General features: G+C 39.4%; 1 protein-coding gene and 1 non-coding gene across 2 annotated transcripts; both read right to left on the bottom strand.

Moving 5' to 3' along the window:
* Positions 1–4,760: 4,760 nt before the first annotated feature.
* Positions 4,761–4,864, bottom strand: LOC126025215 (U6 spliceosomal RNA). Its single transcript, XR_007501256.1, has one exon. It is a non-coding gene; the product is annotated as a U6 spliceosomal RNA (small nuclear RNA).
* A 1,577-nt stretch (positions 4,865–6,441) lies between these two features.
* Positions 6,442–21,684, bottom strand: ECRG4 (ECRG4 augurin precursor). The gene is made up of 4 exons (XM_049784631.1): positions 21,669–21,684; positions 21,408–21,455; positions 18,572–18,729; positions 6,442–6,600 (listed from the first exon to the last, which is right to left on the bottom strand). Exons 1-4 carry the CDS (start codon positions 21,682–21,684, stop codon positions 6,442–6,444), a joined length of 381 nt encoding a protein of 126 aa, XP_049640588.1.
* Between the last annotated feature and the right edge of the window lie 759 nt (positions 21,685–22,443).

Here is a 22,443-nt window from a genome sequence, read left to right as displayed (position 1 = left end):
GACAATCTAGAAAAAAATAAACAAATTTCTGGAAAAATGTAATCTCCCAAAACTGAAGGAGGAGGAAGTAGATTATAAACAGGCCAATCACAAGTAAGAAAATTGAAACAGTAATTAAGAAACTTCTCAAGGTAAAAAGTCCAGGACCAGACTGGTTTATTGGTGAGTTTTATCAACCATTCAAAGAATTACTACCAATGATCCTTAATGATCCTTAGACTCTTCCAAAATATTGAAGAGACAAGAATTCTCACTAATGCCTTCTATGAAGCTAATATCACACTTATTTCCAAATCTAACAGAGATACTAACAAAAAAGAATACTACAGACCAATATCACTGATAAATACTAATGCAAAAAACATAGTCCTTAAAATCTTAGCAAATAAAATCCAACAATACATCAAAAATTATACATCATGTCCAAATGGCTTTCATTCCAGGGATGCAAGGAGGGTTCAATATATGCAAATCAAACCACACAATACAACACATCAATAAATGGAAGGATAAAAACCACATGATCATTCAATTGATGCAGAGAAAACATTCGACAAAATCCAACATGCATTCATGATTAAAACCCTCAGGATATAGGTGTAGAAGAAACCTTCCTCAAGATATTTATAAAAAGCCCACAGACAACATTCTTCTTTTTTTAATATATTTATTTAAACACCTTGATTACAAATGTGATTGCAGTTGGGTTTCAGTCATGCAAAGAAGTCCCCCCTTCACCAATGCAACATTTCCATCACCAATGTCCCAAGTCTCCCTACTCCCCACCCTACCCCACCTGTACTCTAGATAGATTTTCTACTTCTTTCATTCATTCAAATTTTATGATAGTTCTCAATGTAGTTATTTATATAACTTCAGTCACCTCTCTTTGTAGTGAGCTTCATGTCGTGAACTGGACCTTCCAGTCTTCTTCTCTTTGTCTCTGAGAATTATTGCAAAAATACTTTTTATTTTTCTTAAAACCTATAGATAAGGGAGACTAGTGATGGTGGGGATGTGGAGGGAAAGGAACTCTTATTCACTTCTGGTGGGAATGCCATCTAATCCAATCTTTATGGAAAGCAAAACTGGAAATTGAGCTCCCATATGATTCAGTTATACCACTCCTAGGGATATACCTTAGGAATACAAAAATTCCTTCCTCACACCTATATTCATTGCAGTGCTATTTACAATAGCTAGACTCTGGAAACAACCAAGATGCCCTTCAACAGATAAATGTCTAAAGAAACTGTGGTACATATACACAATAGAATATTTTGCAGCCATCAGGAGAGATGAAGTCATGAAATTTTCTTATACATGGATGTACACAGAATCTATTATGCTGAGTGAAATATGTCAGAGGGAGAGAGATAGATGCAGAACATTATTCTTAATGGCAAAAAAGAGATGAATGCATTTTCACTAAGGTCAGGCACTAGGCCTGGATGTCCACTGTCTCCACTCTTACTCAACATAGTATTAAAATTTCTAGCAAGAGCCTTCAGACAAGAGAAAAAAAATCAAAATAATCCAAACTGAAAAAGAGATAGTCAAACTATCTCTTTATGTGCAGATGGCATGATGATATACATTGTAGATCCTAAAAAGTCCACAAAAAACTCTTAGAAATAATAAACTAATACAGCAACATGGCCGAAATCAATACACAAAAGACAGTACATTCCTTTCTACAAATAACTCACCCCCCCCAAAAAAAAGAGATCAAAATGTCTATCCCATTAAAATAGTGTCCAAAACTATCAAGTACCTAGGAATCAACCTAACAAAATTGGAGAGAAATATACCATGAAAACTTCAAAACACTTAAGAAATTGAAGAAGACCTAAGGAAGAATGTCCCATGCTCATGGATAGGAATAATAAATATACCATATATACTCGAGTATAAGCCAAGTTTTCAGGCACAAAATTTATGCCAAAAATGCCAAACTTGGCTTATACTCAGGTCATACGGATTATTTGATTAGGTGTGCATTCACCTAATCAGTCCACAAGTCACAGCTGAGCTGAAAAGGCAGGCAGGTGACTGAACTGTATGCCACTGAACTATTTAATCCAAAATATTCAATGGCACATTTAATTAATTGAAAAACCACTTAAGGTACTAAAGAAGTGTAAATAAATGCTTATGAATCCTGAATCCTTATTAACAGGGGTCTTGGAGTATAAATATTCAGAATTTTTAACCATTTATTTACAATGCTTTACTATTTTAAGTCATTTATTCACTTTATTAAAGTTGCCATTAAATACTATGGATTAATGTAGTATCTTAATGGTGTACAGTATATCAAAAAATCATGGGGCTGGAGAGATAGCATGGAGCTAAGGTGCTTGCCTTTCATGCAGAAGGTCATTGGTTCGAATCCCGGCATCCCATATGGTCCCCCAAGACTGCCAGGAGCAATTTCTGAGAATAGAACCAGGAGTAACCCCTGAGCGCTATTGGGTGTGACCCAAACCCCCCCCCCAAAAGTAAAAAAAATCATGTATTATAAATATAATCATGTTTTTATTTATCTACTTATTTATTTATTTACTGATTACTCAATTACTGTAATTATTTTGGGTATATATTTTTATTTTTGAAATTTACCAGTGGCTACTGCATTTTCCATCTAGGCTTATACTCGAGTCACTAAGTTTTCGCAGATTTTAGGGTAAAATTAGGGGGATTGGTTTATACTTGGGTAGGCTTATACTCGAGTGTATACAGAATAAAAATGAACATCTTACATAATTTACTATGTAGATTCAATGAAATAGCTATTCAAATTTAGACAACATTTTTCAAGGACTTAGAACAATCAATTATAAAGTTAGTGTGGAACCATAATATATCTAGGATAGCCAATCCTTATTGAAAAACAAGAAACTGGGAGACAACTCATTGCCTAAATTGAAGCTCTACTACAAAGCCATATTGATCAGAATAAAGACAGATGATCAGACCAATAGGCCAGAATAAAATATCCAGTGACAACCCCCAAGTACATGGGCAACTAATCTTTGACAAAGGATCCAAGAACTTGAAATGGAATAGTGATAATTTTTTCAACATATGGTGGAACAACTGGATAACAATGTGTAAGAAACTAAAGATCAATCCGTAACTCACACCTTATATAAACATCAATTTAAATGGCCAGAGTAATAGTGCAGCAGTAGGGCATTTGCTTTGCATGTGGCCAATTTTGGATGGACCTTGGTTCTATCCCTGGCATCCCATATGGTCCCCCAAGCCAGGAGCAATTTCTGAGTGCATAGCCAGGAGTAACCACTGAGCATCACCAGGTGTGGCCCGAAAACAAAACAAAACAAGTCAATTTAAAATAAATTAAAGACCTTGAGATTAGACTAGAATCCATAAAACTCAATTAAGAAAATATAGGTAGAACACTCCAAGACTTAGACATCAAAGAGGTCTTTGATGATAGGATGCCAATGGCAAGGATTATGGCATCACATCTGAATAAATAGGACACATCAGATGAAAAAGTTTCTGTATGGCAAAAGAAACATAGGCTAAATTTAGAAGATAGATAATTGAATGGGGGAAAATATTTGCACTCAATACATCTGAAAAAGTTTGATATGTAATGTATACAAAGTATTCACAAAGATTAACTCCACAAAACTCAAAAACCCCATAAAAATGGGGGAAAGAAATTAACACTTTTGTAGGAAGACCAAAATATGGCCAAAAGACACATGGTAAAACGCTCATCATCACTTATCATTAGGGAAATAAAAATCAAGACAATAGTAAGATATCATCTTACACCAGTGAGGATAGCATATATCAAAAATAATGGGAATAATCTCTGTTAGCAGGGATGTGATGAGAAAGAAACTCTCATCCACTGCTGGAGAGAATGCTGCCATGTCCAATTCCTGTGGAAAATAGTATGAAGAGTTCTCAATAAACTTAAAATTTAGCTGCCATATGACCCAGCAATCCCACTTTTGATTATCTACCCACAGGACAGAAAACATTCATCCAAAAGAATATATACACACTGCTATTTATTGCTACACTCAGTATAGTAATCAAGACTTAGAATAAACCTAATGTCCAAAGACAGATGAATGGTTCATGAAGGTGTGGTACATATACACAAGGGAATACTACATAGCTGTAAGGAATAATGCAATCATGCAATTTGTAGCAACATGGATGAAACTGGAAGATAACATGTTAAATGAAGTAAGACATAAAGATAAATACAGATGTCACTTATATGTGATATTTAGAGTAACTGTATGAAGAAATGAAATGGTTTAAGTGCGAGTTGTCTTGAACACCCTTGGCTTCAGATATAGTGAAAAGAAGAAAAGAAACTGAGTGGAAGCGAAGAATCACAACTACAACTATGAAAAGATGGGGGCCAGGGGCAAAGCAGTCTCAGGTTCATTGTTAGTATTAAAAAAGAGACAAAAATAAATATTCAAGCCAAAGGCAACAATAATGGAATCAAGATACCCAAACTTTAACCATCTAAATTTAAAAGAGGCCTGTTATACTGGCAGGCTGGGTGGTAGGGGGTGAGATGGGATACACTTGGGAAATATTGGTGGATGGATTGGCCCTAATACATTTGGGAAACATTGGTGGTGGGATTGGCCCTAATTCAGTGTATGTCTGAAAGCAAGCTATGAAGGACTTTGTAAATCACATAGTAAAAAAAAGATGTCATCATCTACTTTCACATCAAACATGTACTTTTTATCACAAAAAATATGGAATGCTTCACAAATTTGCATGTCATCCTTGCACAGGAGACATGCTAATCTTTGTATCATTTCAATTTTTGTATATGTGCTGCCAAAGTGAGCACATAAGTACTTGATTTTAAAGAATGAAAGCTTATCATGGGCATATTGGTGGTGGTGGATGGGGTCTTGTACATTAAAATGTAAACATTAATACTTTTGTACCAAATTAAAAATAGTAAAATTAATTTTAAAAATAAAATTCAAATTAAAGCTAAGATCTAACATAAACCAAAGACCACAGATACAGAAAGTAATGAAAAGAATAGAAATTCATGAACTAAAGAAACATAAAAAAAAATTAGCAAAACTTTAGCCATTCATCTGTTGAAGGGCTTCTTGATTGTTCCCAGAGTCTGGCTATGGTAAATAGTGCTGCAATGAATATAGGTGTAAGGAAGGGATTTTTGTATTGTATTTTTGTGTTCCTAGGTTTTATCTCTAAAAGTTGTATAGCTGGATCATATGGGAACTCAATTTCCAATGGCTAAAGAAACTGTTGTACATATACACAATGGAATATTATGAAGCTGTCAGGAAAGATGAAGTCATAAAATTTTCCTATACATGGATGTACATGAAATCTATTATGCTGAGTGAAATAAGTCAGACGGAGAGAGAAAGATGCAAAATAGTCTCACTCATATATGGGTTTTAAGAAAAATGAAAGACATTCTTGCAATAATTTTCAGAGGCAAAAGAGAGGAGGGCTGGAAGTTCCAGCTCACTTCATGAAGCTCACCACAAAGAGTGATGAGTGCAGTTAGAGAAATAACTGCATTGAGAACTATCCTAACAATGAGAATGAACGAGGGAAGTAGAAATCCTGTCTAGAGTACAGGCAGGTGTGGGGTGGAGAGAAGAGAGATTTGGGACATTGGTGATGGGAATGTTGCACTGGTGAAGGGGTGGGGTTCTTTACATGACTGAAACCCAACCATAATCATGTTTGTAATCAAGGTGTTTAAATGAAGATATTAAAAGAAATAAAAATTAAAAATTGCAAAACTTAATTTTCTTTTGAGTTTTCTGTTTTTTTTTTTTCCTTTGGTTTTGGTTTTTGAGCCACACACACACAATAATGCTCAGGGGTCACTCCTGCCTTTGCACTCAGAAATCGCTCCTGGCTCAGGGAACCATATGGGACCGCGGGAATCTATCTCCAGTCTGTCCTGGTCAGCTGCGTGCGAGGCATGCACCCTATGGCTGTGCTATCACTCTGCCCCTTAGGTTTTCTGTTTTTGCATCTATTGACTGACTGATTTCTTATATCCTAAAGAGTCCTGCTCAGTTCTAGCACATTTCTATAATAGGTGGTTCCACTAGATGGGATAACTGGGAAGATGTTCCTCAGATGATGCTTCAACTTCTGAAGTGCCCAGGGTGTGAAAGTGCAGAAGTTTTATTTAGCCCAAATAAATTCTGAGACCTTCCTTTTTAACAAAATGCTTTTATTGCTGTTTTCAAATGGCATGCATTGTTGGGTACTTGTGTGAAATATCAAAAGGCACTTATATTTTTTAACTCTTTCTTCCTGGTCACAGAAAATGTTTAGAAAAGAGCTACTGGAATAAAACAGAACAGAAACCACTTGGTATAAGGTCTAAGGCAAAAGGAGTGCTGTGGTTTTCATAGCTGATAGCTAGTAGTCATCATAGTTGACACTGGCTCCGTGTCTAAAGCTGTGGGGGTACCGGGGGCCAATGGCAGCATCCTCGTCGTAGTGACGCTGGTAGTAATCATAGTAGTCACGGCTGCCGCGGCCTCTGTTTTGCCAATAGGCAACATCATCTTCAAATTTCTGCAAAAGAAAGATGGCAGGGAATAGCTTTCAGAACACAACACATTCTTTCCCTACCCTCTATATTACACCTTAACTATGATGCATGTCTGTGATTTTCTTCAATGATTAGCACTCAGGATGAGAATAATTCCTTATTACAGCATTCCTGTGTTCAAAGTTCAATCCAGCCAAACAATAAGAATCAATGATATTTTCTCCAATAGAAGTACACTACACTCTGTGGATGGAAAACTATGTCAAGAGCTCTAAACCAAGCTTAAATTTCTCACACCGGACCTACTCCAGTGCATAAGGAAGATGCTTAATAAAGGCCGACTGGATAAAAATCAATCACTAAAATGGCTTATTATAGCCAAAGAGACTCCTGTGATGATGTTGCTTAGAGCAAGCATAGAAGCATTCAACCATTCTGCAAACACTGTCTTCACAAAAAGTTAGATTCCTTGTGGTGAGAAGCTTGAAGTTTCCAAAGGACAATATGAAGCAGGTGGTTGCTGCTACTGAAGAGGAAAGAGAAAACCTGAAGGTGAAAAGTGAGAATAGAGGACTAAAGTTAATTTAGGCTTACAGCTCCTGCAACTGCTCTATTACAGTCAGACCTACATCATTTAATGATGGAAAAACTGTTCTGAAATGTGTCACCAGGTAACACATTCATCATGGTGTGAACACAGACGTGTATTTTCACATCCCAGATGGGGCAGTCTGTTCCATACCTCCACAATCTGGAAGGCCTGTCATTGTCTTTGTGCCATTGTTATGTGGCAGATGACAGAAAGAACTTTTAAAGAAAAGCTTAAATTTTTTTTTCTTGAAAGGGCAAAGGTAAAAGATGAATGAAATTGGGGGAAAAAGATGAATTAAATCGGGAAGTAAGCAAATCAGTGTGTGATTTAATGTAAGAGTAAAAGGGGCTGCGAGGTGGCAAAGGAAAATGCCCAGGAAGTTCAAAGCATGTCCCAAAGTTTCAGAGTCAGTTTTTCTCAAAATATGGCAAAAGCAACCCTCCATAGAAATCACTAGAGATTCTGGGAAAGGCAGATTCTGGGCACTACTCCACACCTCCTGGAGAAATGTCCTGGGTCTTGGAAAGATGCCAGTGTATGCATATATCTGAGAGACCAGGAGGATGGTTGCACCCAATGGTGCTTCTGTAACTTTGGTGTATAAAGGACAGTTCTGCCCCTGTTAGAAAAATGGGATGCTTTTCTCCCCAACCTAGTTTTGCTTAGCTTTATGGTTTTGCCTACATATGCATATGAGAAGATATGTATATCTTCTATGCCCTCCAGAGACTTCTGATTAGGATTTTCTCAAAATACTGCAAATTTTTCCATGTAGAATAATTGTCTTTCTTGGGTTCCTCATTTTATAATCTTTCTTATAATCTTGTTTGAATTTTGACTAAAAGAAAAATTTCTTATTAATTTTAAATGCAGATTTGGGCTGGAGAGATAGTACCACAAATAGGGTGTTTGTCTTCATGTGGTCAACTGACATTTATTGCCCAGCATTCGATATGGATCCCTGAGTCCACCAGGAGTGATTCTTGAGTGCAGAGTCAGGAGTAAACTCTGAGCACCGCTGAGTGTGGTCTATAAACTGAAAAAAAAAATGCAGATTCTTCATTGTGGGAAGAGGACAAAGAAAAGCAAGCCAGATTTCCATATCAAATATCACCACTACTGATATTTTAATGTCCTTGCTTCTAGGATTTTCTATGCATATTTATTATGATCTTATTAGATGCCATTATTCTAGTTTTGACCCCAAGCATTATTGAAGTCATTCCCCTTGCTACGTACTTCATACCCATTTTCATGAACTCTAATTACTGGCAATACAATAAGTGCAAATTACCAAGGATAGTAATTTGCTAATTTACTGAGCAAATTACTAAGTAAAAAGATAATAGAGCACTTTCTTCTATCAAATAATTCTATTTTAAGTATTCAGTAAAAATGCTAGATGCCACCTTCATGAACATTAGAAAAAAAATTGGTGCCCTAATACATGATTTATGGACCATGGAATTTGACAATATTTAAAGATTGCTCATTGTGATTCTACCTTTTGTCTCAGTAACACTGTTGAGTAGAATATAATACTACGGAATCAAGTATACACAAAGATGAAAATAATACTGCTGTTTGTTGTAACTATTAAGTAGATTTGTGAATATATTAAGTTTAAGAATCATGCCTGGTGGGACTGGGGCAATACTACAGCAGGTAGGGCGCTTGTCTTGCATGAAGCCTACTTAGGTTCTATCATTGGCACCCCATAAAGTACCCTGTATTTGCAAGGAGGAATGCCTAAGCACAGCCAGGATTAAACTCTGAGCACTAATGGGTGTGGTCCCCCCAAAAGAATCATGCCTGCCAGAGTTTAGCTATAAGTGTTAAATATTTGTACAACACCACCTGGATATTTAGTTCATTAATTAAGAAGTCAAATAAAGAGTTGGGATGACCAATATTTCTAAACACTGGGACTGACAGTAAAGGATGATACAGGTACACTATTGTGTTTTATGTGGCTATTAAAACTGTTGGTTTTCATTCCTAGGGATATACCCTAGGAGCACAAAAATACAATACAAAAATCCCTTTCTCACACCTATATTCATTGCAGCACTATTTACAATAGCTAAACCCTGGAAACAACCAAGATGCCCTTCAACAGATGAATGGCTAAAGAAACTGTGGTAGATATATAGAATGGAATATTATTCAGCTGTCAGGAGAGATGAAGTCATGAAATTTTCTTATACATGGATGTACATGGAATCTATTATGCTGAGTGAAATAAGTCGGAGGGAGGTATATAGATGCAGAATAGTCTCACTCATCTATGGGTTTTAAGAAAAATGAAAGACATTTTTGCAATAATTCTCAGAGACAAAAGAGAGGAGGACTGGAAGGTCCAGCTCACAAAATGATGCTCACCATCATTTTTTGGTGAGTGCAGTTAGAGAAATAACTACATTGAGAACTATCATAACAATGTGAATGAATGAGGGAAGTAGAAAGCCTGTCTAGAGTACAGGCAGAAGTGGGGTGGAGAGGAGGGAGATTTGGGGCATTTGTGATGGAAATGTTGCACTGGTGAAGTTCTTAACATAACTGAAACCCAACTACAATCATATTTCTAATCAAGGTGTTTAAATAAAGATATAAAATAATTGTTGAGTTTTTTTGTTCTTGTTTTTTTTTGTTCTTGTTTTTACATAGAATAGTGGTTTAGGTGCCTTGCATTGCATGGGAACAACACAGATTTTATTTTTGGCATCCCATATGGTAGTAACTCAAGTCCCTCCAAGGGTGATCCCTGAACATAGAGTAAGGAGCTGATCTTGAGCACTGCCTTAATTTTTGTTTGTGGCCACACCCAGTTGTGCTTAGGTGTTATCCTGGCTCTGCACTCAGGAATTACTCCTGATGGGTTCAGGACTATTTGAGATACTGGGTTTGAACTCAGATTGGCTGTTTTCAAGTAAATGTACTATTCACTGTACTTTCTTTCCAGACCCTTAAAACTGTTTTGTTTGTTTGTTTGTTTTAGTTTTGTTTAGTTTTGGCCATACCTAGTGATGCTTAAAAGCTACTTCTAGCTCTGCACTCAGGAATTACTCCTGGCCATGCTCAGGAAACCACAGAATATATAGGATGTTAGAGTTTAAAACAGAGATGGCTGCATGCAAGGCAAGCACTTGTACTACAGATCCAGTACTCCCTTAAAATATTTTTAAGAAAGACTTTTCATTACAATTTAAACACACAATTTTTAAAAATATAATTTCTTAGTTTTAAGCACTGTGATTACCAAAGTATTCATGGTTGGGTTTCAGTCATCAAATGTATGCCATAATTCAACAGTGTAAATTTCCTTTCACCAATGTTCCCTATTTCCCTCTTCCCCATCCCTTGCCTGTCTTCAAAAAAGGCATTCTATTTCTCTCTCACTCACCGTTATTGTTACGGTAGTTGTTACTGCACTCATCATTTTTTGTAGGAAGCTTCATATCATGGTTTGGTGCTTATAGCTTATATCTACATTGTCTCTGGGTATTATTACCATAGAATCTTATTTTTGTTAAAACCCACAGATGATTAAGATTATTCTGTTTCTAACTCTGACACATTTCACTCAGTGTAATACTCTATGTCCATCCATGTATAGGTGAATTTCATTACTTCATTTTTTTCTAACAGCTGTACATTAATCCATTGTGCATATGTACCACAGTTTCTTTAGCAACTCATCTGTTGTCGAACACCTGGGTTGTTTCTATATTCTGGCTATTGTAAATAGCACTGAAATGAATATAGAAGTGCACAGGGCATTTTTGTATTGTGCTTCTGTGTTCATAGAATGTATTCCTAGAAGTGGTGTTGCTGGATCATATGGGAGCTCAATTTTCAGTTTTTTGAAGAATATACATATTGTTTTCTAGAAAGGCTGAATTAGATGGCATTCCCACCAGCAATGAATGAGAGTCCTTCCCCCTTTCATGCCAGCACTGAGTTTTCTTGTTCTTTGTGATGTGTGCCAGTCTCTGTGATATAAGATGATACTTCATTGTTGTTTTAATTTGTATCTCCCTGATGATTAGTGATGTGGAGAATTTCATGTGCCTTTTGACCATCAGTATTTCTTTGAGGAAATATCTGTTAATTTATTTCCTTAATTTGTTGATGGGGTAAGATGTAGGGCTTGTTTGTTTGGGGGCCATATCCAGCTACACTCTGTGGTTACTCCTGGATCTGTACTCATAAATTGCTCCTGGCAGGCTCAGGTAACCATATGGGATGCTGGATATTGAACCTGGGTCCATCCCGAGTCATCTGCTTACAAGGCAAACACCCTACCCCTGTGCTTTTACTCTGGTCCTAGATATTTTTTCTTGTTGTCACTACCTGGTATATCTTTTGTTCTGTCTTGTTTTGTTTTGGGGCAACATCTGAATCGCTCCTGGCTGGTGGAACCATATGGGATGCTGAGGGATTGAACCACGGTCCATCCTAAGTTAGCACATGCAAGGAAAACAGCCTACTGCCCATTCCACCGCTTTAGCCCCATTACCTTGTATATCTTAGAGATTAGCCCCTAATATGATGGGTATTGGGTGAATAGTTTCTTCCATTCATTTGTATCCTAGTTACTAGTTCCTTTGAAGTGCAGAAGCTCTCAATTTAATATAGTACTATCTGTTTATCTTTGCTTCCACTTGTTTAGATAGTGGTGTTTCCTCCTTGAAGATGCCTTTAGCTTTAATGTCATGGAGTGTTTTGCTTTCTATATACCTTACAGTTTCAGGTCTCTTATCAAGTATTTAATCCATTTGAATTTTTTTGTTATTTTTTTATTGTGGCCAAAGTGAATTACAAATCTTTCACCTTAATATTTTCCATTTGGATTTGACCTTTGTGCATGGTGTTAGATAGAGGTCCGAGTTTGCTTTTTAGCATGTGGCTGACCAGTTGTCCCAGTACAACTTGTTGAAGAGGCTTTCCTTGCTCCATTTTGCATTTCTTGCCCCTTTATCAAAGATTAATTGATTGTATGTCTGAGAGCCATTCTCTGAATACTCAAGTCTATTCTCTTAATCCACAGGTCTGTTTTATTCCAGTACCATGCTGTTTTTATGATTTTTGCTCTATAGTACAATTTTAAATTGAGGAAAGTGATTCCTTCCATCTCTTTTCTCAGGGTTGCTTTAGCTAATCTTTGGTATTAATCATTCCAAATGAATTTCAGGAGTGTTTTATCCACTTCATTGAACAAGGTCATGATATCCTAAGAGGATTACACTGAATCTGTATAGTGCCTTTGGGGAGTATTTAATGATGTTAATCCTCCCAATCCATGAATAGAGTATATGTCTCCATTTCTTTGTGTCCTCTTTTATTTCTTGAAGCAATGTTTTATAGTTTTCTTTGCATAGGTCCTTCACTTAACTTCAATTTAATGTTAAATTGATCCAAGATATTTGAACTTATATGATACTATTGTGAATAGTATTGTTTTCAATGTCTATTTCTTCTCTATCGTATTTGTATATAAGAAGGCCATTTATTTTTGTGCTTTAATTTTGTAGCCTGCCACCTTGTTATATAAATCCGTTGTTTCTAGGAGCTCTTTAGGATTTTTCTAAGTATAGTATCATGTTATCTGCAAACAGAGAGACCTTGACTGTTGAGTCTTCATGAGGATTTTCTCCTGAGTCTCTGGGACTCTACTGATACTTATGTTGTTTCTGTTTTTGTTTTTGTATGTTTTGGGGCCACACCCGGCAGCACTCAGAAATTGCTCCTGGCAGGTTCAGGGGACCATATGGTTTGTCTTAAAGTAGAACAGTGCTTCTCAAATAGTGGGACGTACCCCCCAGGGGGGCACGATGCTCCATTAACGGTGGGTGCATTTGACCTCAGCAAACACTGTCATAACAAGCTAAGCCCCATGTTTATGTCTCTGTATGTCTCTGGAGCTGAAAGTTTTTGTGTCCTGCTTCAAACCCCATTTCGAAAAACTATGCATTTCAAAACATGCTCATTGTAGCTATTAATCCAGACATCACCTCTGATTTAAAAAAAATCAACTCAAAATATTTTATATATTTTTGTTTTGCAGGTTAAAGTTTTTTTTAATAAACATACTATTTACAGTCACGTGGGGGCATGAAAAATGTTTTCTTCTTTCTAAGGGAATATGACAGAAAATAATTGAGAAGCACTGAAATAGACCTTTCAGTTTTTCCTTTAAGACTGGTTTTGCATCTATGAAGTTTCTGAGCTGCTGCTTATCTGTGAAGCTATGCATCCTTCCTTCAAACCTGAGTCGCCTGGGTGCAGTATTCTAGGTGAGACATCCATTTCATTCAGTCTTGTCACAATATCCCACTATTGTCTTCTAGCCTTGAAAGTTTCTTGTGACATGCCTGCTGTAAGTCTTAAGAATTCTCCTTTGAGCTTAAAGGTTACCCTAGGCTTTCCCCATTTTTCACCCGGCTCTGGAGGAAGGGTCTGGGTGGGGGCTTTGAACTTCCAGCCTTCCAGCTCTTAAAGGATCTCTTTTCTTCCTGGGAGCTTGGAGTTTCAGCCAGCATGGGGAATGGCAGGCCTCCACCATGCCAAAGGCCTTCTTAACCAGGCCTGGGAAGGGTGCGGGACTTGGGTCACCCCAGCACGAATCTCCCTCCTTCCTCTGGAACTCCAGGGCTTCCCCTGGGCCACATGCCTGGGCCAGCCAGGTACATCCCTTGGAGGAGCTTAAAGGTTATCCTAGGCTTTCCCTATTACCCAACCAGTTTTGGAGGGAGGATCTGGGTGGGGGCTTTGAACTTCTGGCCTTCCAGCTCTTGAAGGATCTCTTTCCTCCTGGGAGCTGGGAGTTTCAGCCAGCATGAGGAATGGCAGCAGAAGAGGTTCTGGCTTCAGGAAGTCCCAGGCAATTTTCTTACTAAACCTATCCATTGTGAAACCGCGCAGGGGCTAGTGCCCCCGCGAGGAACATATAGACAAATATTTGGGTATCATTGTTTTTAATCTGTTTATCATATTCAGAACGTCGCCCAGTAGCTCATTTTATTCCTTTATTCCCTGACTCCCACCTCCTATTACCCCACAATTAATCATATTTTGTACTAATAATTTTTGTTTTGGCCAAGGTGGATTGCATATCTTTTACAGTAATGTTTTGGGGGGAGTCTGAAGCTTCAGTAGGCAACACAGGGATAACATGGCTCCATGCAGTAGGCATTTTGGCCAAGCTTCGGAAAAGATGTAGCCTCGTGCTGCCCCCTACAGCCTCCCTTCTCCTTCTTTACGGTCCCCAGGGTTACCCCTGACCACCGGCTCAGGGACCCAGCAAGTGGATTCTGGCGAGGAGCAGTTTAAAGGAGACCCCAGGTTTCCCTGTTTCTGCAGGGGGGTGGGGAGGGGACTAGTGAACTTCCGGCTCCCAACAATTAGGAAGCAAACACCTCTCAGGGAGTTGGAAGCTTCAGCAGGCAACATAGGGATAACATGGCTCCATGCGCTCTTTGCGGGGCCAAATCACAGACCAAAGTGGTGTCTCAGAAACAACACCCTCCCTCTTGACTATTTCTAAAACATTAAAGGGACACGTGTATCTCCTTTATGTATCTCAGATGTATTCCCTTAACATCTGTAATTCTTTTCAAATATCCTCATATAGTGACAATTTTGCCCACTGGTTTTGTTATTTGATTGTGTGCTTTTCCCCCTTTGAGATCTGTTTTATAAGCAATACTGGTAGAAGAGTATCTCTGTATAGAATTCATATTTAAACCAAGTTACAGGGATTGTTGGACTTTATTCGTCGGCTCCCAGAAGAATCAACAATATCTTGTGGCATTGTTTCTCTTTTGCATAGGCACATTAAAATGGGAAAAAAATACATATGCAAACAAGTTCTTATCTAATAGAGATGGGAACACAAATTTGGTAATGCAGTTAGGCCTTATACCCTGAACATTGGCAATAATGATTTGGCTTAGGCCTCAGAAGAATGGGCATCGCCCATACACACCTGAACAATGGATACCATCTATGGAATCAACCACAATTATCTATAACATTACCAGGATCCAAACATCTACCAGGGAAGACCTACCACTGCTCTGGCATTGACTTACTCCAAAGAGTGCTCTCAACACCCAGACTACTCAGCAACAGCCTGCTTGCAGGGCAGATCGCTCCACATCTAATGGTGTGCTGAAACTAGAGGATGCTCCACATCAGCCTGACTTTGATGAAAGAAATGCATAGATTCCAGAATCTTTAAATAAAGAAACCTGATACCAACAACAGATAAAGCGTGAAAAAGTTTCACCGGAACCACTCAGCTTGGAAGACTGGTATGCCTGGAGCCCAGAGTAGGTCTTATGCCAATAAACCTCGGGGGGTGAGGCCTTCTTGTAATCAGGCCAAGGATTTTTTTCCATTTTCCTCATATTTTTCTGGGCCTAGGCAAACAATGGCGATTGCACTGTCACACCTTTACTATTCTTTTTAACCCTTATCCTTTAAGAAAAAAAAATTACTGAACTTAAAAACAAATAACTATAGTAGAATGCCTGTCTCGAATACAGGCAGGGGATGGGAAGGGGGGAAGGGGAAACTGGGAGGAGCGAATGTTACACTGGTGAAGGGGGGGTGTTCTGTTTGTGACTATAACCCAACTTTAATCATGTTACTTAAATAAAAATATATTAAAAATTAAATATTGAAAAACTAAAATTAAGGAAAAAAGAATGCTCCTTTGTATGTAATTTTCCTTTTTGTTCTTGCTGCTTTCAGTATTCTATCTCTATCTGTGGGATTCATCATTGTAACTAGGATGTGTCTTGGGTGTTTTTGTTCAGGTATCTTTTAGCTGGTACTCTTTGGGCATCCAGGATTTGATTGCATGCAGTCTTTAGCTCTGGGAGTTTCTCGTGATGATGTCTTTTTTTTTTTTTTTTTGGTTTTTGGGTCACACCTGGCAGCGCTCAGGGGTTACTCCTGGCTCTATGCTCAGAAATCACCCGTTAGGCACGGGGAACTATATGGGATGCCGGGATTTGAACCGATGACCTTCTGCATGAAAGGCGAACGTCTTACCTCCATGCTATCTCTCTGGTCCCTGTGATGATGTCTTTGTTAATTCTTCCTGGGGATCTCCTTCCTGAGCCTCTTAGACTCCAATGATTCTTATGTTGTTTCTATTGTTTCTTTTATTTTCATCTGTTCACATTCCTTGAGTACTTTTTTCATTGTCTGATCGTTTGCCTTAAGGTTCTTTTCCAATCTTTTCTGCTGTATGGAATTGTTCTGCATTTGATCTTCCAGTTCACTGATTCTGTCCTCAGCTGCTGTTACCCTGTTGGAGAGGCTGTCCATTGAGTTTTTCAGTTGAGATACCGTGTTTTTCAGATCCGTTATTTCAGTTTGGAGTTTTCAGATTTCTGTCTTTGTGTTCTGTTCAGCTAGAGCTATGTTTTCTTTGATTTCCATGAGAATCTTCCATATTTCTATTCTAAACTCCTTATCTGAGTGGTTAATCAGATGGTTGGTATTTTTGGGGTCATCAAATATATCATCTTCATTCTCTGTGCATGGTGCTTGCCTGCAAGGTTTCTCCATTGTCACACTTGTAGTGTGATTTTTTTCTGTGTGTTGTGATGGGTTCATTAATTAGAAAGAGCGCGCAGCTGCAAAGCAGAGTGGTTGTGCTCTTCTGGGGCCTCCAGGAGACAGCTTTTTGGAGCCCTTCCTAGCCCTGTGAGGAGAGCTTCAGGAGATCAGAGAAGAGAAACATGCAAAGCCTACAGGTCCCTTCAGCTTCTCCCAGTCCCCAATCTCACTGCAGGGAGACTCATCTACAAACAAAGGAGTCAGCTCTCTGACTGACATCCCTGATAGCCATTTTTCATTCACTCACCCATCTTTTTGGCCTTTCTGCCTGAATTGCTCCAGGAGACAGTTTTTTTTGGGGGGGTCTTTCCTAACCCTCTGAGGAGAGCTTCAGGAGATAAGAGAAGAGAAACACGCAAAGCCAACAGGTCCCTTCAGCTTCTCTCAGGGACCATGTGGAATACCAGGAATCAAACCAGGGTCCATCCGAAGTTAGCTATGTGCAAGGCAAATACCCTTCCACTGTGCTATCACTTTGCCCCTCTTGTGTTGTTTCTGTTGAGTTTATCAAAGACTTCTATTTTTTTCTGTTAAAATTCTTTGAGAATTTATTTTCATTGTCTTATTGTTTGTATTAAGGCTATTTTCTAATCTCTTCTGTTGTATGGAGTTATTATGCATTTCATTTTCCAACTCACTGATTCCATCCTCAACTTCTGTCATTCTGTTGGAGAGGCTGTCCAGTGAGTTTTTCATTTCAGTTAACATAATTTCCATCCTGTTATTTCATTTTGGAGTGCTCTCATTTATTCTTTTATATCCCCTTGATTCTTATTTGTGGTTTGTTTACTTCATTCATACTTTCTTTGAGTTCTATGAACATCCTCAATATTTTTTCTCTAAAGTCCTTATCTGACAGGCTAAATAGGTTATTGGTACTTTTTGGGTCATCAGAGTTGCTATCTTCATTTTCTAAGCATGGATGCAGCCTGTTTTGTTTCCTCACTGTCACATTTGTAATGTGGGACTTTCTATGCACTTTCTATGTGCTGGGGTTTCTTGACTAAGAGAAATGCTCGGCCTAGGAGTGGAATAGCTGCATTCCTTTAGCTCTGTCCTTTAGGATGGAGTCTGCTCACCTGTGGGTGATGGGCTTTCTGGGTATCCCTACTGGCAGGAGAGCAGGCTGTGTTCTTTGGGATGGGATTTGCTCCTAAACACACATTCTCACAATATGTGTCATCAGTTCATGTGGAAAAACTTCCAGCTGTCCCAGTTGGAGGCACTGTTCTTCTCCTCATCCCTGGCTAGGGCAGGTCTTATTTCTGCTAAGTCTCACAAAGAGTCTTCCCAAGCTCTGAGTGTAGCCTGTGCATACCTGCATGCTGACTTCTTCAACAAAATCCACTTCTTTTTGCTGTATCATACCGGTGCCTGCTCCATACCCAAGACTGTGATCATGAACTTTCTTTTTTCTTAGTTCAGTGAGGCTATCTGGCCAGGCCACCCAGAAATAAACCAGCTTTCTCTGCAAAATCTACCAATACCTCCTGCCCCACCCCTTAGCATAATCCTCCTTTCTTTGCAGAAAGCTCCTAGTTCAGATATTTATTTTATCTGGAGGTCAAGTATAAAATATCTGAGTAAGTGATGAGTCATTTTACAGATGAGAGACTTCAATGTCTGGATGGCACAGGATCTGATCCTATGCTTTCTATTGCTACTGTAATTGTTGGAGCTGGGCCTCTGGTTCTGCTGTCCCCAGACCCTGCCTGCCTCAACTCCAGGACCTGTCATGCAGCCAGGCTCCAGCAGGAGCACACACCCACCGCTTCATCAAAGCCCATGTACAGGAATTGCTGATACCACTGCTGGACTTCTGGCCGGGTGCGGTCCCACAGCTGCCGCTTCTTGCGGGTCAGGCTACTCAGGAAATCGTTGGCTTTCTTTTCATCCACAGCCACTTGAGTTGCAGTTGGAAGAGTAGCTGAAATGAAGCAGTGGAGAGTCAGGTGAACTAGTTAATGGACCTGCTCACTTTAAATCTCATCCATCTAAAAAGTCTTCAGTCAAAACAGTTAAGGATAGGGTTGATAGCAGCAGATAAAAGGAACCCCTTACCACATCAGACTCTTTTTCCCTTTACCTATATCCAGACAGATGGCAGGATAACAGAGATCTCATTTACATGCATGTAGCTGTGGTTAGATATTAAAGAAAATCTAGAACACAGGGAATCTCTGGTTACATTGCTAGAGAGTCCCAGTGACAAGTTACAGAGCAGCAATGCCAAGTAAGGGGACACAAGTGCAGATCTCCAACTAAGAAAGTGGACACTAAATATAGAAGAAACAGGGATGAGACCAGGCTTCTCTGCATGACTGGGCAGAAAGAACAGGTATAGGACTTAAGACATTGTACTCTGGACCTAGCATTGAGAACAGGATAAGTGACACTGTACATAGGTAAAAGGAGAAGCATGGACATTGGGAATAGACTCAGATCCATCTACTTAAACTGGTTGATAAACTTTAACTTCCTAAGCTTCTAATTTTGTCTGAAAATCCTTCACATTGTTCTCAAGAAAACATGAGCTGAAGAATAAATCCACCTTGCTCTAAAATTGAAGTACAGAAAGGTTTTCTTTTTTCCTCAGAGAAGTCAGTCTTCCACCTTCCACCCTCTAACCCCCTGTGCATAGATGAGCTTATGAGCGTCAACCTTATTCTTACGTGATGTGTGATCATCTGTCTTCATCATGCCCCTCTGCAAATAAGAGCTCCTATTGGTGTACTTCTAAATAAAGGGGCACAGGTTTATCTTCCATTTCTAGGGTAAGGATGGGGATGAAAAAAGCTCAACTCTTCCTCAGCCACTGACCAAGTCCCCACCTCAGTACCCTGCAGTTAGTGCCTCATCCCTGGCTTCTGCTTTCAGTATCCATACATGCTGGTGCCCAGCACAGGATGTGTGATTATGACATGTGTGAACAAGAGAACTGTGATGCCAGAGAGGCAAGGGAGATCCAAGCTTCAGATCCTTGTTTGGGCCAGGCACAAGCCCAACTTGGCAGTATGGGGGCAGGGCACACATGACCCTCAACTGTCTTGCTGAAAAACATAGATATACCTTGGGCCACATCTCTGGAGCTCAAACTATTCAGAGACAGCTCAGTGAGTACTTTCAGGTGTCTTGACTCGCTCTGTGTGGCTTCTTCTGATGGTTTCCTTCAAATGGGCTACTTCCATAGATAGTGTTGTCCAGAAGCAGCTGAGCTAAGATGCTAGACCAATGGGCCCTATCTCAGAGCTGTTGTGGAGACTCATGAACAGGTTCTTGGGGCTGTTTAATCAGTGTGTTTCAGTTTGTGCATCTCTCATTCTTCTGGGTGTCAACCTTGGGACCCATGACCAGATTCTGGACATCATGGGTCAGTTCCTTGCCATGGCCTAAGTTGAAACTGTTAGTGGACACTGAGATGTCAGCAGCCTCTTCACAGGCCCCATTTCTGCCAGGTGACTCTGTGAGGGTGGTGGTCCCCTGCTGCCCAGCACAGGGTGGGAACTCTGAGTTGCTTCTGGGTCTTGAGTGGTACTAAACCTACACATGTTGGGACCTCCCCCAGATACTCCTTGCTCCAAGAAGAGCTGCATGACCTCATCATGCATGTGTGGGTTTGCATTTAGGGGATTAGGATGGGGTGTTGCTGAGGGTTATCTGGGAAGAATGTAAAGACTAGGGGCTGGAGCTATAGCACAGTGGTAAGGCATTTGCCTTGCATGTCGCCAAACTAGGATGGACCCCAGTTAAATTCTCAGCATCCCATATAGTCTCTAAGCCTACCAGAAGTGATTTCTGAATGTAGAACCAGGAGTAACACCTGAGCTCTGCCAGGTGTGAAACCCAAAAAGATGAATGTAAAGACTAAGGCCCTATAATAGGGGAGCAGGTTTTATCTTTTAGGAGGGAGAAAAATAAGTGTGGACACATTTCTAAATTACTAAAGGGCACATGAATTATTATTCTACTGATTAGGGATACAGCAGTTATAAGGTCGTATGGTTGGTTTGACCAACTTAGCTGACACAGCATGCCTAGATACTTACTGTGCAATTCCCAGCAGATTCTGTTGCCATGATATTGTGCCAGTGTTGACCACATGGATATCAGGAGCACCTCTACAACAGGTATTAGTAACCAGAGTTTTCTGTCTAAGCACTCCCAGAACCTAATTGTCTTAGCACTCTGGTTGGCTAATTGAATAAGAATAACACAGTATGATTTCATATGTCCCCCACTACTGGGACGCACTACTAGGATCTATGTATCGAATGCATTTTGTCTTGAGATTGGCTCACTAAAAGGTATCACAGTTCTGAAATAAGCAACATTTATTTAATCAACACTGTGGCACTGTTTCTTTTGTTCATGAGAGCACACTGACAGCTTTCAGAAAAACCACCTTTCAAATGTTTACCAGCAATCATATTTGTCTAATAAAATGCCAAACCACATAGCCATAGAAAAGCCCTGAAGATCTGCTAAACATTTAAGGAGTAAATAGTTTTGATTTTAAAAATACAAGATTCCAGTGAGTACATTCAACATGGTCATTTCATGTCAATGTGTTAAGAAGAAGGGAAGCCTTATTTTGAGTATATTTACCTTCCTGTTTTTGAAGCATCAACCGGAGTTTATTTCCACTTATGCCACCTAAAGGAATGAAATGGGAACGAGTTAATAAGTGTTAGAGCTTTCAATTCTCATCAGTGTGCACTTTTAATTCTCAAACACACAAATGTAAGTTGCAAAAATGTCACTGTATTTCTACATCTTATTGTAGCAACTGATGGTTTTCAAGCACTGGATATGAGCTATGCTCCTGATCACTCAGGAAAAACTATTCAGGTAGCACAGTTCTAGAACTGGTAACAATGACCATGTTGACCAAGGGCCTCTGAGTAACTGAAGCTTTCTCTACTATGTCTTATTCTGAAGGCTGGACATTGTACTTCCTGCAGACTACTTTCATGGTTCCATGGATTGAATGTGTCACTCCTAAGTTCAAATTCACTTACAACTTCCAAATGTGAAGTTATTTGAAAATAGACTCTTCGCTTTGTTTTTGTTTTTTTTTTTTTTTTATGAGCCATACCTGGTGATGCTCAGGGGTTACTCATGGCTCTGCACTCAGAAATCACTTTTGCCAATGCTTAAATAAAGATATTATTATGAAAATAAATAAATAAATAAGAAAGTATTTCTGGCAGACTCAGAGGACCATATAGAAATTTGCTGCGAGAGCATAAAAACCGGCTATCCTTTGCAAAAGCTGGCTCCCTGTGTGTGACACCAGGCGGGGAAAATCCGCGAAAGTACACCGGCCCAGTGGGGCTCAGCTGTGAAAGACTGTGAGTGTGACCTGTCTATGTCTGTCTACTGTCCTCTTGCGTGAAACTCTTGCGAGTGGGGCAAAAAGAGCCTCCAGAAACCTCGCTTGCCCAGACGCCATTTTCAGGGAGGGACTTCAGAGCATAAAAGCCGGCTATCCTTCGCAAAAGCTGGCTCCCTGTGTGTGACACCAGGCGGGGAAAATCCGCGAAAGTACACCGGCCCAGTGGGGCTCAGCTGTGAAAGACTGTGAGTGTGACCTGTCTATGTCTGTCTACTGTCCTCTTGCGTGAAACTCTTGCGAGTGGGG

The sequence above is a fragment of the Suncus etruscus genome, chromosome 12, assembly GCF_024139225.1.
Source record: "Suncus etruscus isolate mSunEtr1 chromosome 12, mSunEtr1.pri.cur, whole genome shotgun sequence".
NCBI lineage: Eukaryota > Metazoa > Chordata > Mammalia > Eulipotyphla > Soricidae > Suncus > Suncus etruscus.
This window is presented reverse-complemented; position numbering and strand designations above follow the sequence as displayed.